Source organism: Barbatula barbatula (genome assembly GCF_947034865.1).
Source record: "Barbatula barbatula genome assembly, chromosome: 25".
In the NCBI taxonomy this organism is placed as follows: Eukaryota; Metazoa; Chordata; class Actinopteri; order Cypriniformes; family Nemacheilidae; genus Barbatula; species Barbatula barbatula.
Window position 1 is genome coordinate 11,669,009 of NC_136788.1, and position 16,088 is coordinate 11,685,096.

Sequence of the window (16,088 nt, forward strand, 5' to 3'; positions counted from 1 at the left end):
CTAAATAATGAATGAAAACAAATAAGCAATATTGCACACTACATACATTAAATAAAATACAACAGATTCCTCAGACACCCATTATTTCCTTGGCAATCCAACGTAAACCACCTAAAAACTGAATGAATTGTCTGACAAGACAGCAAAATGACTACAGACAGTCCTAAAGATATGTGTCAATCCCAATGAATGCTTTCACACCCCTAGTTTAAAAACTACCACATTTTTATTTGACACAAAAACATCTTATCACACCAATACAAGAAATGAAATCCAGACGGGGTGCAGTTCAACTGTTTAATGCGGTAACTACAGAATGCATACATACAGGAAATAAGTAGCGGGAACTAAAGGCAACTACAAATTACTACAAAATACATCACACGGACCAATACATTTACAAAACATTCAAAATCCTTACAAAATTAGCTGTATTGGTCCTTTTTTGTTCTGCAAGTTGAATCTTTGTACAAACACCGAAGATCCAATTTACCAACAAATTTCTGAATATTTCCACAATTGTACAAGTGCCAGGGAGAACCTCCAACCCAAGATTAGTTTCATCACAGGTGGAAACTAGCGACCCTCCTGCAGTCCAAGACATTTCTGATACCATCAGCTCACCACACCGACAGCCCTCCCCTTAAAAACCAAACATCAGGAAAAATAAAAATAATAAAAAAAGACTGCTTCCTCGAGCCTCTTATCAAGCTTCCAAACAAAAGTCAATCCGTTTTGAAGGCAAAAAAGAAAATGGAGAGTTAGGGGAGCCAAACATCCAGGAGTAAAATGTGCTCAAGCATCTTTGACAAAATTACGCAAAATCTGCTCTTGAATGTCCTTTTCAGTATTTACATTGAAATTTTATCTTGCTTGGGAGGGTTTGAAAGAAAAAAGAACTCCTCAGGTCAGATGTCGCCCCAAAGGGCAGACAGTAATTCAGTGCAGGCTATGTGTTGATCAGATGTGCAGGGATGTTGGGTCAAATGAAGGGTTGGGGCGAGGGAGAGCTCTCTCTCTGGGCACAGGGACAGTTCCTGCAGCCTAACTGGCACCTGTTCCCTCCATCACCTGCTGGGCTTGTTTCTGCCCCATGCAGCACTGAGCCACCGACTGGAACAATCTGAGGAAAGAGAACGGGAGATTGCCATCACTGATCTTGCAGATTTTTCGGGATAAACATGCACGTCATTCAAAACCATGGTGACTGGCTCACTTCTCGATTTCAGGGGCACAGTGCACAAAGTCGTGACTCCAGAACTTAAAGGCAGGGTTCTTGATCAGCTCAATGAAGGTAATGAGCAGACCCCAAGGGTGCGGCCTGTTCACGATCAGCCTCTCTAGAAGGACCCTGCGTGACATTGACTTACATTAGACACTTTCATTGTAAGTACGGTAAGGGTACAATTCGGAGGGGTTTGTTGTACCTGGTGATCTGCTCTTGAATGGCTTCCGCATTGGCCTCAGCAAACAGATACAGCATGGTACAGCTAAAGTAGTGTGTGTGGCTGTTTGGGTAACGCAGCTGATTGGCTATCGCATTCAGGAACAGGTAGCGGCCTGGAAGATAAAAACAACGTCACAACCAATCACACTCTTGCACATTTAAAACGCACTATAAAAAACTGTTCTGCATTAGATTTGCATTTCTAATACATTTCTTGTTTAAGGAAAGAAAATGGCAGGGACAGGTGTCTCACCCTCAGTATCCAGGTCTACCGCAAGGTTCTGGAAGATGTCCATGTGTGCTGAATGAGTAATGGTGCTCATAGAGGGAGTGCTGCCCTTGTTGTGAATGTGTGCGATGGCCTGGGTACCCACGTACAGCACCAGAGCGTTGATCAGCTGGATGTTGTAGCGGTTGCCTGGCTCGTTGGACACCTGAGGTACAACATGATCATTCATTTCAAAATATTTTAATACAATCTATACAATAGACTGTTTCTTTTTCCACTATAGTAACAAACTCAAGTGGTACCCCCTACCTGCAGGTTGCTGCGCAGCTCAGAGAGGAAGGTCACAGGGGAGCGGGTCTTAAGGTAAGAGTCAAGATCCTTTTTGAACTGCGATGGCATCACACCGGTGAAGTTAGTGAGAATGCGAGGAGCGATGTTGATCTCACTTAGCATATCCACCTAGTAAGAACACAAGGATGGATTCAAAATCCACAGTAACACAGCAGGAGGTCACAACTATTTTTTTTACATTTTGAGAACATTTGAAACTAAGAACAAGTCACAAAATGCAAGATTATACCTTCAGATTTGGGGTGAAGGGGTCTGGAAGCCTCATGTTGCGGGGGAAGGCACTCAGGATCAGGTTTCTCAGCTGGATGCAGTTTGGCGGGATGACGTCACAGAAGCCATAATGGTAGTCGCACAGGAATTCTGGGAAGTCATGGAGCAGGACGAGCAGCACACGGAGCGTTCCCTTAAAGAATGATGATAAAAACATGAGTCAAACAAAGATCGAAACAAACAGTACAACATTACAAACATGACTTATGTGATGATACCTTGTAAAGAATTTGCATAGGTTTGTTGAGCTCAACATTCCTTAGGAAGGGTGCAAGATACTTGAACAAGTCAATCAGCAGCTGTGCATACATAGGCCAACCCTGACAGACAGGAAAGACATGAGGTCAGTGACTGACATTATGAGATGTGATAAGTGGCATTTATGTAGTGTATATTTTTAAGCAGACACACCTTCTGTTGTGGTGTGTGTGCAAGCATCCTGGCAATGAAGATTCGATGAGAAATTAGCTCCAACCAAGCATATACAAATCCGGGTGCTTTAGTCGGCCTCAGGATGTGAAATGTGTTACTGTAAAGAGAAAAATGGCATTATATATACACTCACATAGTTATGAAATTTAAGCTATAATAGTCATAGACTAAAGCGATATGCTCACCAGAAGGCAGTGAGGGTCTGGAAGTTGATGGTCTCCAGAACGTGCTCAGGTGCATTGAGCTCCAACAGAAGCATGATGAAAATTCTGTGGTACGGGAGCTGCTGGAACTCTGTCTGCCTCACATCATGATCCTGGATCAACACGCCCACCACAATGCCGAGGACCTTGTTGAGCAGGTTGATTTTGGTGACTGTGTTGGTGGCCTCTCCGGAGTGTTTGACCAGCAGGGCGATGAGCCGAACGAAGGCGTCCAGGTTGTGGTAACACTTGGCCCTGATGATGGCGGGGCTGGTGGTGGGGTGCTGCTGTTCGGCTTGTGCTCGATAACTGATCTCAACGCACATCTCTGTGCAGAGCCGGAAAAAGCGAGTGATGAGGTCATCGGTTTTCAAGATGCCTTGCTGGTGCATCTGTTTGAGAAGAATAGAGAAGGTACTTAATCGACAGCGGATATCCAAAAAAAACCTGAATTCATTTTTTTCAGAGACAATTGTAGTTTGCTTTTAAAAGAGCAGCTTGGGAGAAATTCCAAGAGGCTCCAGTTATATAACAAGCCTTTACTTTAGCACTGTTGCTTGGCCCATTGAGCCATGATGGGGCTTGACAGGTTCAAATACAGTGCTATAAAATCTGAACGCTAGGGATATTATAGTCTCTGCTAACCTGGCCAACGAATGCAGAAAAAGCCTTAGTGCTGTCCCTGCCGGCAGCCGCCGAGTGGTACAGGTTGACCCATTCTCTCAGCAGGTACTCTGCCTTCTCTCTTAGGCCTGGTGGGTCATCATATTCAGATGCTTGAGAAATCCCAGAGTGCATCATGAAGTTGGGCCCACCGTGGTGTCGATCGATCATAGCCTCGTAGTTGGAGCGAACCACATCCATCAACTGGGGCAAACTATGGTTTCCATGCAAAACACCCAGTTAATCTTCAGTAATAAAAACATTTAGCAAAAGACTTGTGGTAGCACATAGTAGTTTCTTACCCTTCAGGTGCATTTGCTCTGGAATGGGCGCTGGTCCTCATCAACGTCTCAATGGTTTGGAAGAGGTCGGCTTCAGTGATGTGGCTCCCGCTGCGCTCATCGACCAGCAGGAGTTTCACCAGCTGCATGGCAAATGCTACGGCCATGTAGTTGAGCCCATTCTCCATTGACTGCAAACACACAAGAGTTTGAAACCGTTCACAACTATAGATGTTTAATCCACATCTCTGTCAGGTCCTGTAGATGCTGTCCTTACCTGAGCCAGATGTATATCATACTGCTGCATGTTGACCAGATGGTTTCTGATGAGCAGCTCCACAGCTTCAACGTTGTATTTGTATTCATCTCTGCATTCGATCAGGCATCTACAAGGACACCATATGTTAGAATGATGCCGATGCCAGTTGTAACATTTTTATGACTGGCTTAGTTGTGTTACAGACCTGGTGATTTGTTTGTTGCACCATTGTGGGCCGTAGGCACGTCCATCCTGTAGGGCTTTAAGCACCAGCAGGTGGCACTCTCTGTAGCTTAGCAACAGATCAGTATCAGCACCACTGGTGGCATCCAGCAGACCCTCTACAGCCTAATGCGAAGAAAAAAGAAAATAGGTCAAACATATTCAGAGATTGCGCAAGGTGTTACTTTTCCAGACTGATGTTTACTGACTTTCTGCAGAAGGCCCAGGGCAGCAATGCCGTCACGGGAGTTCCTTGCCATTACTACAGCTTCCAGCAGGCTGCGTATAGCCAGGGTCTGTGGGTTCATGGCCAGGGCGGGTGGAATTGCGTGGAGGTGCTGCTCCAAGTCTGAAATGCACTTGTCATAGATGTGAGCCACATCATCAGTTGGCCATGCCTGTTGCTGGAACAAAGAAACGGGTGTAAAGGTTTGAATGTAAAACGTTGAACGAACCCCATAACATCAAACGAAAACAGATTCATCGAGATCAAGGATAACTACCTTCATCGGTTGAGCAAGGAATCCAGTAGGTTGAGACAGGTCATTACTAGGTAGGAAGCCTGGAACGTTTCGCGCAAACTCCTCATAAACAGCCAGCTGTTTAGGGTCCACTCCACCCACCTGAAGTTCAAAAGTTATTATAGATGTTTTAATACAAAGCATCACATTATCATTTATTCCCATTATTCCCCCTAAGTTTGTGAAAAGTTCTAACCTTCAGTCTGATCTGCTCTGGCATTCGCTCAGCCTGATAGGTGAGCACCATGGGGTCACAGTAACGACGGCCTTCTTGGCGGGCATGCTTCCTTAGCTCGAACTCCTACAAGACAAAGAAACCCATTTCTACAAATCACACCTTTCCTCTGATGGATTATGTATTTTTGTATTATTTTTGTTTCATCTATCCTGGAGGTGAACTTACAGTTGCCAGTCTCTTGTCCATCTCTGGTCCAGCTTTCTCCACTGCAGTCTTTTGAATGAAGCAACATGCCAGCTCACAGTTGTCCTGCGCGACACGAGTAGCAGCCTCTTCCATCATCTCTCTCTGCTGGGGTGTGGGAGCCTGTAAGTGATACCCACAGTTAGAATAAGCATGCAAACAAGATAACAATCTAGGAAGACAATCCGAGTGGTGCTTTGGGTGGTTGCCAGGCAATCTCTAAGTGGTTCAGTGTAGCTGTTCGCTTAAAATGATCTTTTTTTTGTGAAACATTGCACAACAAAGTATTTAAAATGACATGGTTATAGTTTAGTGTAATGTAGTGTAAAAGTCATATAAAACTAATACTATGTAAAGATCTGTATTTATTAGATCTATATTTCTCAACACTAAACAACATCTCCATTCAATATTGCAAAAGCAAATTATGTAACAAGGAATTTTTTCCTACCCTAAGAGCTGCAGCAAAGCTGTTCTTCAGATTGGTGGCAATGCTCATGAGCAGCGGCTCCCTGCATGTGATCATGGCCATGCCGGCGGTAAGGTTTCGCATCATGTGGTGGGCAGCCACGCGCATGTGAGACTCCTCAGAATCCAGGGCAAAGTCCTTCCTGACAATCTGCTCGCAGGTGGTCATGGCAATCTTGATGGACCGGTCAACCACGGGGTGCACCAGCTCCTGTACGGCACGCTCGATAGCCGGCCTCACGCACTGCTTCAGTTGAGGGTGGGCCTGCAGCAGTGGGATCTGTACACGCATAGAATTATTTAACGAAACGTGATTTTGATAAGGATCGAATTGTAAATGATCTCATTCAACATTGTTGATTTAATACAAACTCACAGTTACATTGATATTGATGTGTGGGGCCAGGCCTGCTAAGGCATAGACATTAATGTCATGGTAGCTGAACTGTGGAGTGGGCGGCCCTGTGGCTGTACAGGTAGTGGTGGTGGTTGGAGTTGAGGGTACTGTTGTAAATGCAACAGGATCTACTGTTGGTAAGAAAGCACAGACAACTAAGTAAACAGCATGACAGTGTACAACAAAAACACAAATGTGGTTAGATGGAGGTAAATCTCCACAGATCAAGAAGCATTTAGCCATTCTACCTGTAGTAACTATAGGCAGCATCTCTTCGGGAGGCTTGGTCTCTTTCTTTGGTGCAGAGAGCTGCTCCTCCAGGTTCTTGAGCTTCTCTTTGTCTCTCAGCAGGTTTCCTGGCTTCAGCTCGCTGATGTCCAGAGACAGATTCTTACAGAGCACTTCGATCTCAAACTTCAGGTTGAGCTGTAACATGACAAGGGTGGGAGTGAGTGAAACCCGTTCCACTGGAAGATTAAGTATCGTATGTCTAGAATCAGTGAGGATGGACTGACCTTTAAGTCATGTTCCTGGTGGAGTTCAGCTAGTACATTCATGATACCCATGGTCCAAGGGTTTTGCGGTCTGAAGATCTACAGAACAGAAGTCCAAATTGTTAGAGGCTCATTACACTCTTTTATTTCCAAAACTCACTCAACAGCAAATTTGGGAGGGATTTATTACCACACTCCGCAGACTTGATTCCAAGACTTTGGCCACAAATGGGACAACATACAGCAACTCCTGCTGGCCTTTCACATAGGCTTCCAGCAGAAGAGATTTCAGCTCCAGGTCCTGAAAGCAGAACATTAACTTGTCACCATTTCAAAGGTATTATCAGGAAATCTCCCTACATGCATCTGCGTGTTTTCTCCAAACCACAGTAAAATAAACTCACTGTGTATAAGATGGGTTTGTTTTTAGCCAGGGTGATGATTCCAAGCCAATGACCCAAATTCTTCAGCAGGGATCGATCGGAAAAGTTAGCAGCTGCCTTATCAGAGGTAAGTAGGACCTGAAAATTTTAAAAATATAATAAATCTATATGCAGGGAAATGGCTTGACACTAATAAGCTTCAAACAATAATAGTACCTTTGAAATAACCTCACCTTGATGTTTCTGTAAGTCTCATTGAGAACCATCTTGACAAACTCCGGGTTTTTCAGTGTATCCAGAAAGTTAGAATACAGGCTATGGAAGTTGGGCTCAATGCTGACGCGCTTCATGACCAGGTATTGAGAAACCCAGGGCATGAACTCTTCCTTCACAGTCTCTTTCAGTTCCTCCACCTATAACAGGCACAAAGACGTTTTAGCACTGCAGAGAACATGCTTCTAAATATATTTAGCCATTACTTCATAAACGATCACACCTTTTGGGACATGTTTGACTGGGACAAATTGTTGAAGATGAACGCAATCTTCTCCTGAACGTTCTCTGGGGGCTCAACAATCCTTTCAGTCTGGTCTGTGGCTACCAACAAGGTGTCGATGTTTGTGGTGTTGATTGAGGGCTGCAAAGGAAATGAACAGACCACAGCAGTCCATCATCATTTACAAAATGGTACTTTAAGGAAAACTGCAAAACATACTATGCATAAAAAGCAGGGAATTTCTGCGGCCATCATAAGCTCGGACTCAGAAACAGTGTTTATCTGTTGACTCACTGGCACGTCTTTCTTCAGTCCGACAGCTGTGGGTCTTGTGATGGTGGTAGTTTTGGCAGCGGTGGTAGTCGTGGTAGCTGTGGTCACCAGGGTGCTGGCTTGTCCAGGTTGGGGGGCTTTGGCGGTCTGCGACTGGGCCTGAACTTGGGCGAGTGCCAGGCTGCCAGGGGTGGTGATGGAGCCTTGCATCTTCACAGGAGGGTCTCTTGACTGCTGGCCATACTCGATATACTGTACACACAGGAAGTTGATATCACACAAGAGACTTATTCAGCTAGGAATGTAATAAAGGAATGTGCAGTAACAAATTCATACGATGCAAAAGCTATGGCAAAAATGTTATGAAAACAAAAATCAAGTTACCTCTTGCAAATGGTGCGGAAACTGCAGGAAATGGGCTATAGAGGCCAAGTGCTGACAGTACTGGGGATAATCCTTCAATCTAAGAAACATAAGTTCAAAGTTCGAATAAAACAAGCTCATCGTCTTGTGAAACATTTAAACATTGTGATGGCTGGAAAAACCAAGAAAATGAATGCTCATACCTATTTTTAAATCTATCTAGTGCAGCTATTCCAAAATAATACATCTTTGATCCAAATGGTTTGCGTAAGGCTTCCAAGACATATCGTAAGGCTAAGCCCAGCGCCATGTACGTAACAAGGCCCTTCTCGATGATCCCCCCGAAGAGGCAGGCGGTGATGTGCAACTCTTTGTCGGGATACTGGGGGAAAAATCTGTATTCCTCGAACAGATTCCTCAGCATGCAGTTAAAAACCTCCCGTTCCCGCTTTATGTTGGAGTCCTTGAACCTCTGCAGCATCTCCAGCACCTAAACAGAAATAATGAATGAATCTGAAATCTTAAGGAACAAAAGTCTGAAGAGTCTCATAAAAAAGTTCAGGAATTGGATCTGAGGCTAATTCTACTCTAGACCAGTTAGCTAGTTATTCAGGCTTCCGACAAACAAGTTGAAACTTTATTTTTGCATTCGCAAACATTCAGTAACTTCTGCTAATGTTGTTGGGTTCTCACCTCATCCACAGACATAGTTGGGTGTGGTGGGTGGTTGTAGATGCGTTGAAAGTAGCTGTTAGCTTCGTCGTCAATCTCCTTACTAAAGTGCTGGTTTGCCTCTGGCCACACCTGAGATAGGTCAGCTGAAACAGTGGGATGGGGATCTGTTACAGGCCATTCTTTTTGAGCTGATGAAAACACTACAGAAAGTTTGAAGTCAATACTTTGTTCAAAAACTGCAATAACACAAACCACATGCAAAAAAACATTCCCAGCAAACAGCTTGTTTTCCACCAAATGCATTTACATACGGATCCAAGCTGGTTGCCAAGAACATTTCGCAGTAATGTAGACTGACCTGTATTTCCTCTTTACTTATGATTTTTTTGGCTCGGGAATGAAAATTACAGCAAGATTAAAGAGATTCTGTGAAACTTTCCAAATTATTTCAAAAGGACTTTTGTTGGGTTTGAGAGGAAATACAGCTTGAGGCGCCAGGCACTCGCTCAGCCACACCACCACTTACAGGCCTTCATCTTACTTTGCTGGAAGGTGGGCGGGTTCAGCCCCGGTGTGCTCATCTTCCTGGTGCCGAAGGGGTCGCTGCTGACGGCTGGCATGCCCAAGCCTGATCCTATCCCAGTCAAGCTTGTGCTTAAAGGACCTTGATAAATGATAAGAAGCTGATCAATTCTAAAGCACTCGTACTAAAATAGCTCACTAAAGAACTGAAATGGGACTCAGCTCTATTATGAAACTATGTCACAGGTACCTTGTAGCTGAGATGAGAGGGGGTTAATTCCTGGGAAAGCTGTGCTGGGGTTAGGGTTAGGCAGGTTTGAGAAGGCCTTAGCCGGGGACTGGGGGTTACTGAAGGCGGAGCCCTGCAGGCTGGGGAATCCTTGCATGCTTGGGGTGTGAGAGGTGGATGAAACACCTAAACTCAGAGAGCCCATGGCAGAGAGAGGGTCCATCTAGAAAACAAGAACACAATACCATGGGAACCAAGGAGGGACTGAGCAACAGTGAAATGTTGGCCAATTTCTCCAGTAATCAGTTGCAAAATCCCATTTGGTCATGCAGCAATGTGATGTTACCTGCACAGGTGAGATAGCATCTAAGCTGCTGGTGCTGGGTGCTCGCCCCTTTGGTAGGACTCCTGGTGGTGGCTGTCGAGCTTTGTTCATCACATTGCTACAGTTGGCCACCATGGTCAATATAGTCTCCGACAGCTCTTGAGATACACTCCTGCAAAAGGTGGCAAACATAACCATTAGTTTTCAACTACAGAAAATGAGTAAAAGCATCTAGAATATAAATTATTAATAAATATTAACATCCACTTTTCATGTCTGCTAAATCTGGTACTGCGCAAAGTCTGCTTTCACTCACCCAGCACAAGACTGCAGACATCCGAGCATGGTTGCCAGTGTTTCAGGAGGAAGCTGAGCACTTTTCGGCTGGTCTTTCTCTGGGGCCAAACCACCCATGATGGAAGGACAGCGTCTCTTTAGGAATGTGACGCACGCCTGGATGAACGGCTCCTAAAAAAACATAATTGATCTTGTCAGTCTTTCATGTTCTTTTGCTTGAAATTTTGCATCATCTATCAACTTACCCCATGCTCTCTGATTTTGTCAGTAAGCCATTTGTCAAGTTTGAGGTATTCACGGCGAGAAGCAAGTGCAGCAAGGTCAATTACAAAGGCAAATGGAGTACCATTCAGCAGCATCGATAAAGACTGAAACACATAGAAACCAGATGTTACGATTGATCACTCATCTCCGATTATCTCAAGACACAAGAGCCAAGTAGATCGGTACCTTCAAGTCCTGAGCCACATCCAAGATGCGAGACAGCTTAGCCTGGTCGTATTGCTCTCCTCTCATGTACCACTCGGCCATAGAGTGCATGATCAGTTGACGGATGGATGGGGACTGACCCTAGAAATGCAACCAAGTGCATATTAGTCGCAAAGACACTTGAATAAACTGTGATGTGTGCTTAAAAGTTATTAAAATGTAGGCAGCTCACTCACCTGTCCATGCCAGGCATAGTGCAAGATGATAGCCGAGTTGGGGTGGTTGCCCAGGAAGATGGGCATGAGGGTGGAGATGAGCTCATGACGCAGCGTGTGCCAGGACGTGCTGATCTGCAGCAGGGCCAACACCAGCATGTCCGGGCAGTGCTTGATGGGGAAGCTGAAGAGCTGTTTCACCTGTTCATAATGCCCAACTTCAGAGAGACGCAAGAGGCTCTCCACCAGGTCCAAGCTCTTCCTGTTGGTCAAAGTGGATGGAGAGTGTTTAAAACATACACAACCAGCAATGACTTATAGGGATCATTTGAGTTCCATGTTAAAGGGTTTGAGTAGGCCAAGACTAACCATGTGGCTATCTCCCTGTTGTCATCCTCAGGTGGGGCTTTCAGGATGTCTATGGCTACAGTGTGACACGGGTAGTCGGCAAAGCAGAAAAGTTCAGGACTCATCAAAGAATGCTGAATGAATGACAGCTGGAGCACACAGAAGAGCAAGACCTCAGTAAGTTCAGTATTTGGCTACACAGCTGAAACATACAACACTTGGTTTCACATTTACCTGTCCTTCTGCATGCTTCCATGGTCTGTAAATGAGATCCACTGGGAAAACCTCCATCCCCAGACCCCTCTGGATCCCATACACCACTATCTGAAGGCCCTTACTGTCCCGAATCAGGAAGCCTGTGTGGTCTAGCTCATAGGTCACCTCTTTGAAATTCAAATTGGGGTTCTGAAGAGAGCACAGCAGATGATGAAATACATAGCATAAATAAAGTCTCACTGTTGTTCTGGTAACGGTTAACCAGACTTACCACTTCTTTAACCACGTCGATCAGAACTTCAACGTTCCAGGTGTGAACCTGAGACCCATCACTCTTGTCCTTCCCATCACTCCAAATGCCACCACCCACTGGATTTGAGATGGACTAGAGATGGAGAAACCAGTTACTCCAAGCTATTCACATTCCATTCCAACCAATGTGTTGTATTAAAAAAAGCTTTAGGCTACTAGATTCAAACCGAACCAAAAAAGACTAAACATACCTGTAAAGGGATGCCGTCAGACAGGCCAGAGTGAGTGCGGGCCATCATGCCCAGGACTCTGGCCACCTGGCTGGCAGTCACCTCTCGCACCCCATACTGCAGGATTATGTTCCTGCATTCTTCAAGACTGTCAGAGGTACATAACCAATATATAAGAATCTAGTTGCATGTACAGCATGAAAGTAATCAATGTAAGGTTAAAATTAATACCTTGCACAAAAGCCATAGCCAACTTCTTGCATGAAGTCAGCAAGGGAACTCTCCATCATGGTCTTATTTAACTCTCCAGAGTCTGGCAAGATCCTGTCCATGAGAATGTCCCGTTTGTCAGGGTAGAGCAGTGGTGCGAGCACCACAGGACAGCGCTCCTGCGGAAAATCTGGGAAATAAAAACAGTACTAAATGACTCTAAAGTACACAAGTTGATTGATTTTCATGCAACTACTGGTTATAATATGGACGCAAACACCTCTCCATACCTAGGTCCGAAACTTTTACACTTACCTCTGCACAGTGTTTTGAGAAAGGCGTCGATCTGCTCTTGTCCGACTCCGCTGGAGCCCTTTTGGCCAAACAGAAGATGGGAGAGGAGCAGATGCAGAACCTCTATGGCAATGTCTTGGAAGCCACCTTCCTGATTTCCTCCGAGGTCGGCGTCCACGTACGAACGGAGGAGGTCAGGAAGCTTCTGCTTCACAAACTGGGCAGCTGTCAAAGCAAGAGATTACAGTTCACTCTCTCTGAAACATTCAACGTAACAGACCTGAAAGTGAAATGTAACGTTTGGAGATGTTTGGAAATGAACACTTACCAAACCCTCGAAGGTCTGCGTTGCTAGAGTTTAGCAGAGCAAGGCCAAAAATCACCTGGCGAAAGAAGCGATGGTTTTAACAGCCATTCTATGTGTGTCAAAAACAATGACTAATGTCACAATTTTGTCAGAAGTCTTTATGCCTACCTCCTGAACCTTGCTTAGCTTGAGAACTTTACTCAGCTGAGTAAATAAATGAGGTGATGGCTTTAAGCTCTGAAAACAACAAGCAGATATGTAAACAACAATCCCAGCCTATTGTAACCTAGCAAGCAACTACCAACAACCTGACATTGCAATACATAATTAAGGTATGCTTGTGGCAAACTTTAAGAAAGAGTAAATTTCAAATATAAAAGTAAACAATGTCAAACACCCTGACAGACTTTGCATACCTTTTGATAGTGCAGGGGATTGTCTATGGCGTAGCAGAGTGTTGAAATAAAATTTGGTTTGGTAATAAGCGACACACACTCCTGGATCAGAAACTGTGTCTGCAGCAAAATTAAAGCAACATTAAGCAATTTAAACAATGCAAATATATACATTTCTATCTGAAGGGTTGATTAGGCTCTCAGACTTTACCTGGTGAAAATCTTTGCCACTGCTTTTACCATCGCCACTAAAATCCACATGGGAAAAGAGACAGCGTAATAGATGCCTGTCTGCCTCAGGGCCGTGACGATTCACAATCTGAGGGAAGTCATGCGTTACGTTTCAAGTACACAAACTTACATAAGCTTTCAACACAATCTACTATAATATCAAAACGACCCTAAGAGAGATCAACCACGTTATGGTACACCATGGACTTACGTGTTGTATTTCCTGCTGGCTGGCTCTGTAGTTTTTCTTAGTTAAATTGTCCACCAGGTAACTGATTTGAGACAAAGCCAGCGAGAGCGAGTCAAGATTCATTGCTGGTTGGGGCGGAAGCAGGCGGCCGAGCCCGGCGCAAAATCACCATTATTCCCCTTTAGTCACTTCAGTGATAAGTTACTTCTGACACCCCCCCCCCAAAAGTTGTGTAAAGTGTCCGGTTTCCTACAAGCCAAGTCTTTGGGTGGGTGCTGATGCAAAGTAACGTCCTTCAGTGCAGTTCACAGTGTGACATCTGGAACAAAGAATAAAAGCATAAGCAAAAATATAAATAAGAAATGCAGAGTAAAGCTTTAAGATGTCAGCAAGTAAGACAATGCTTCCAATCTTGGAACACATGCATATCTTAATGCACACCATCCAGCCAATCAGATTCGAATATTCAACCAGACCGTGGAATACCATGTTCAAAACCTGTAAAATATATTTAAATCATATAACACGCTTTAATGATATCTTAGTGTAACCACCATTTTACATTATTTCCAAAGAAAAATTTGGAATGAACAACCATGATTTACATTTGCATAAATAACGTTTGTGGTTTCAGGCCACCGATTTATTTGTTCCCATTATTTTTGCGCAGGTTTGTTTATTAATAACTAACTGAGGAACTGAACTGTGCCGCTGCATAACCGGAAGTCCTAATGTTGTCACGGGCCTTGATCAAAGCTGAACGATCTCTGAAGGCTTACTAAACTTTTACCATATACTGATATACATATACTCCTTAAGCATAATCCTAAAAAGATATATGTATAAACATTAACAGAATTTTACGTTCATATATTTAAACAAAGCTATTCTCCACAACATTTCCGATTTAACCAAATGCAGGAGCCACAAAGCAAAAGTGAACAGTCAACTAAAGAAGCCCAAATGTGTGCTGTCTATAAACATCCTTCCACTGCACGTTTAGGTTTAAACGTGACTTAAAACGACTGTTGAAAATGCAACGCAAATAAACAACACGTAATGCAATTGCTATCACGACACAGTAAATTTATTTTAAACGATTAATCACTTCAAACTTCACCGTGGACAACACCATTAGCATATTAGCTTCCCTAGTGCTAACTCGTCTAAAATGCAAATCGCACCTAATGTATTATTATATACCGAAACTTAAACAGCTCTTATGGCTACAGCTGGATCACATCTTCCACAACATGTTCCCAGTTAGACGTTTGACTGTAACATATGACGGATTCGACGCCAGTCATGTTACCTTGGCTAACTGGTAGGCTAGGCTAACAGCCTAACCCCCATTGTTTCGAATGACGACCGAGCATTAGCCTGTTTACAGAAATGCTGCTGCGGTTTGCCCGAGTAGGACATGCTGATATGAACACCTTTGACTGACAGTAACCAGAGATTTAGCCTGTTGGATTGTTCGTTTAAGCATTATGGCTACCACAAAAACAGCAATAACATAAAACGTAAACCCATTAGGAAGTCACATTTTGCCACAAATATTTCGTTTCTTTACGTACAAAATACACTCAGAACTGATTCCAGGCAACCTTTCTACATTTTACAGTTCTTTAGAAGATTCTACCAGGTAATAGCTAATATGTGGCCTTAAGAAATCGAACCCTTGTGCAAAACGTAGACTAAATACACCGAAAGTTGTTCAATACCTACAAAATACACATGTAGGTGCACGTGAACTGCGAAGAGTGGACATTAAAAGTCACTTTAATTGCGTAGGTTACAGCACCATTGCCTGTTGGCAAGGCCTCGTTTATCGTATTTAGCGTAACTGTTACACGATTGGAGTCCGATCAAGGCAACAAACTCAGTGTTTAAATCACTCCAGCAATCGTGTAGTTATTGCACTCGCCAATCGAGACTTTATCGCAATTTGTTTATTTAAAAATTAAACTATTATTATAGATGATCTCATCCAGCCAAATATAACGAACCGTCGGGGATAATGGCCCCAGTACACACTGGGTCAATTGAGCTTTTGGGCAGCGGCTGTGACTTTTTGGCCGTTGAGATGAGCAAGGGAAACTACACGCTAACGAGCTAACGCTGGATTAGCCTAGCACACAACATATGACTAATTCATAACTGTAGAGCTGTACAAGATTACGCCGAAAACCAGATAGCGACTAGCGGGTGCGTTACCTCGGATTCTGGAAACAGAATTACACGCGGATGATCATTTTCGTCGTACTTCGTAGTTCTGCTCTTGACGGATAAAAGGTCGCTTTCTCCCTCGGTTCGATTTGGATTTTTCAAAATAAAATGGCGACTTTCACGGCACGCGCGCGCACCCAGTGCGGTGCTTATGGGGCTCGCGCACGAGCTCTAGACTACGCAACATATTCGGTGATGCGCGCGGACACTCCCCCCGTGCGCACAAACAGTGGAAATTGATGGAGGTTCTGCGCAGATACGACAGCACACCTGTTGCTGTATGAACGGACGACCAATCCGTAATATATTGGCTCACAATAG

General features: G+C 44.1%; 1 protein-coding gene across 3 annotated transcripts; it reads right to left on the reverse strand.

Moving 5' to 3' along the window:
- Window positions 1-283: 283 nt before the first annotated feature.
- cnot1 (CCR4-NOT transcription complex, subunit 1) lies at window positions 284-15,892 on the reverse strand. 3 transcript variants are annotated; one of them, XM_079450327.1, is made up of 48 exons: window positions 15,756-15,892; window positions 13,560-13,857; window positions 13,329-13,436; window positions 13,139-13,237; window positions 12,891-12,959; window positions 12,744-12,798; window positions 12,437-12,640; window positions 12,143-12,311; window positions 11,933-12,059; window positions 11,701-11,814; window positions 11,448-11,618; window positions 11,235-11,362; window positions 10,887-11,127; window positions 10,672-10,791; window positions 10,467-10,589; window positions 10,241-10,392; window positions 9,946-10,096; window positions 9,621-9,822; window positions 9,390-9,512; window positions 8,867-9,048; window positions 8,377-8,663; window positions 8,195-8,273; window positions 7,832-8,062; window positions 7,538-7,678; window positions 7,275-7,454; window positions 7,063-7,179; window positions 6,849-6,959; window positions 6,680-6,757; window positions 6,413-6,590; window positions 6,144-6,295; window positions 5,751-6,047; window positions 5,282-5,422; window positions 5,075-5,179; window positions 4,861-4,980; window positions 4,567-4,761; window positions 4,341-4,483; window positions 4,154-4,262; window positions 3,898-4,067; window positions 3,578-3,809; window positions 2,915-3,324; window positions 2,709-2,826; window positions 2,516-2,617; window positions 2,257-2,430; window positions 1,986-2,135; window positions 1,701-1,881; window positions 1,428-1,560; window positions 1,217-1,351; window positions 284-1,123 (listed from the first exon to the last, which is right to left on the reverse strand). In XM_079450327.1, exons 2-48 carry the CDS (start codon window positions 13,659-13,661, stop codon window positions 1,045-1,047), a joined length of 7,188 nt encoding a protein of 2,395 aa, XP_079306453.1. In that variant the 5' UTR covers window positions 13,662-13,857; window positions 15,756-15,892; the 3' UTR covers window positions 284-1,044. The 3 variants fall into 3 exon arrangements, with proteins under 3 accessions (XP_079306453.1, XP_079306454.1, XP_079306452.1); XM_079450328.1 differs by lacking the exon at window positions 15,756-15,892 and having other exon boundaries at window positions 8,867-8,991; window positions 13,560-13,796; XM_079450326.1 differs by lacking the exon at window positions 15,756-15,892 and having other exon boundaries at window positions 6,144-6,590; window positions 8,867-8,991; window positions 13,560-13,796.
- Between the last annotated feature and the right edge of the window lie 196 nt (window positions 15,893-16,088).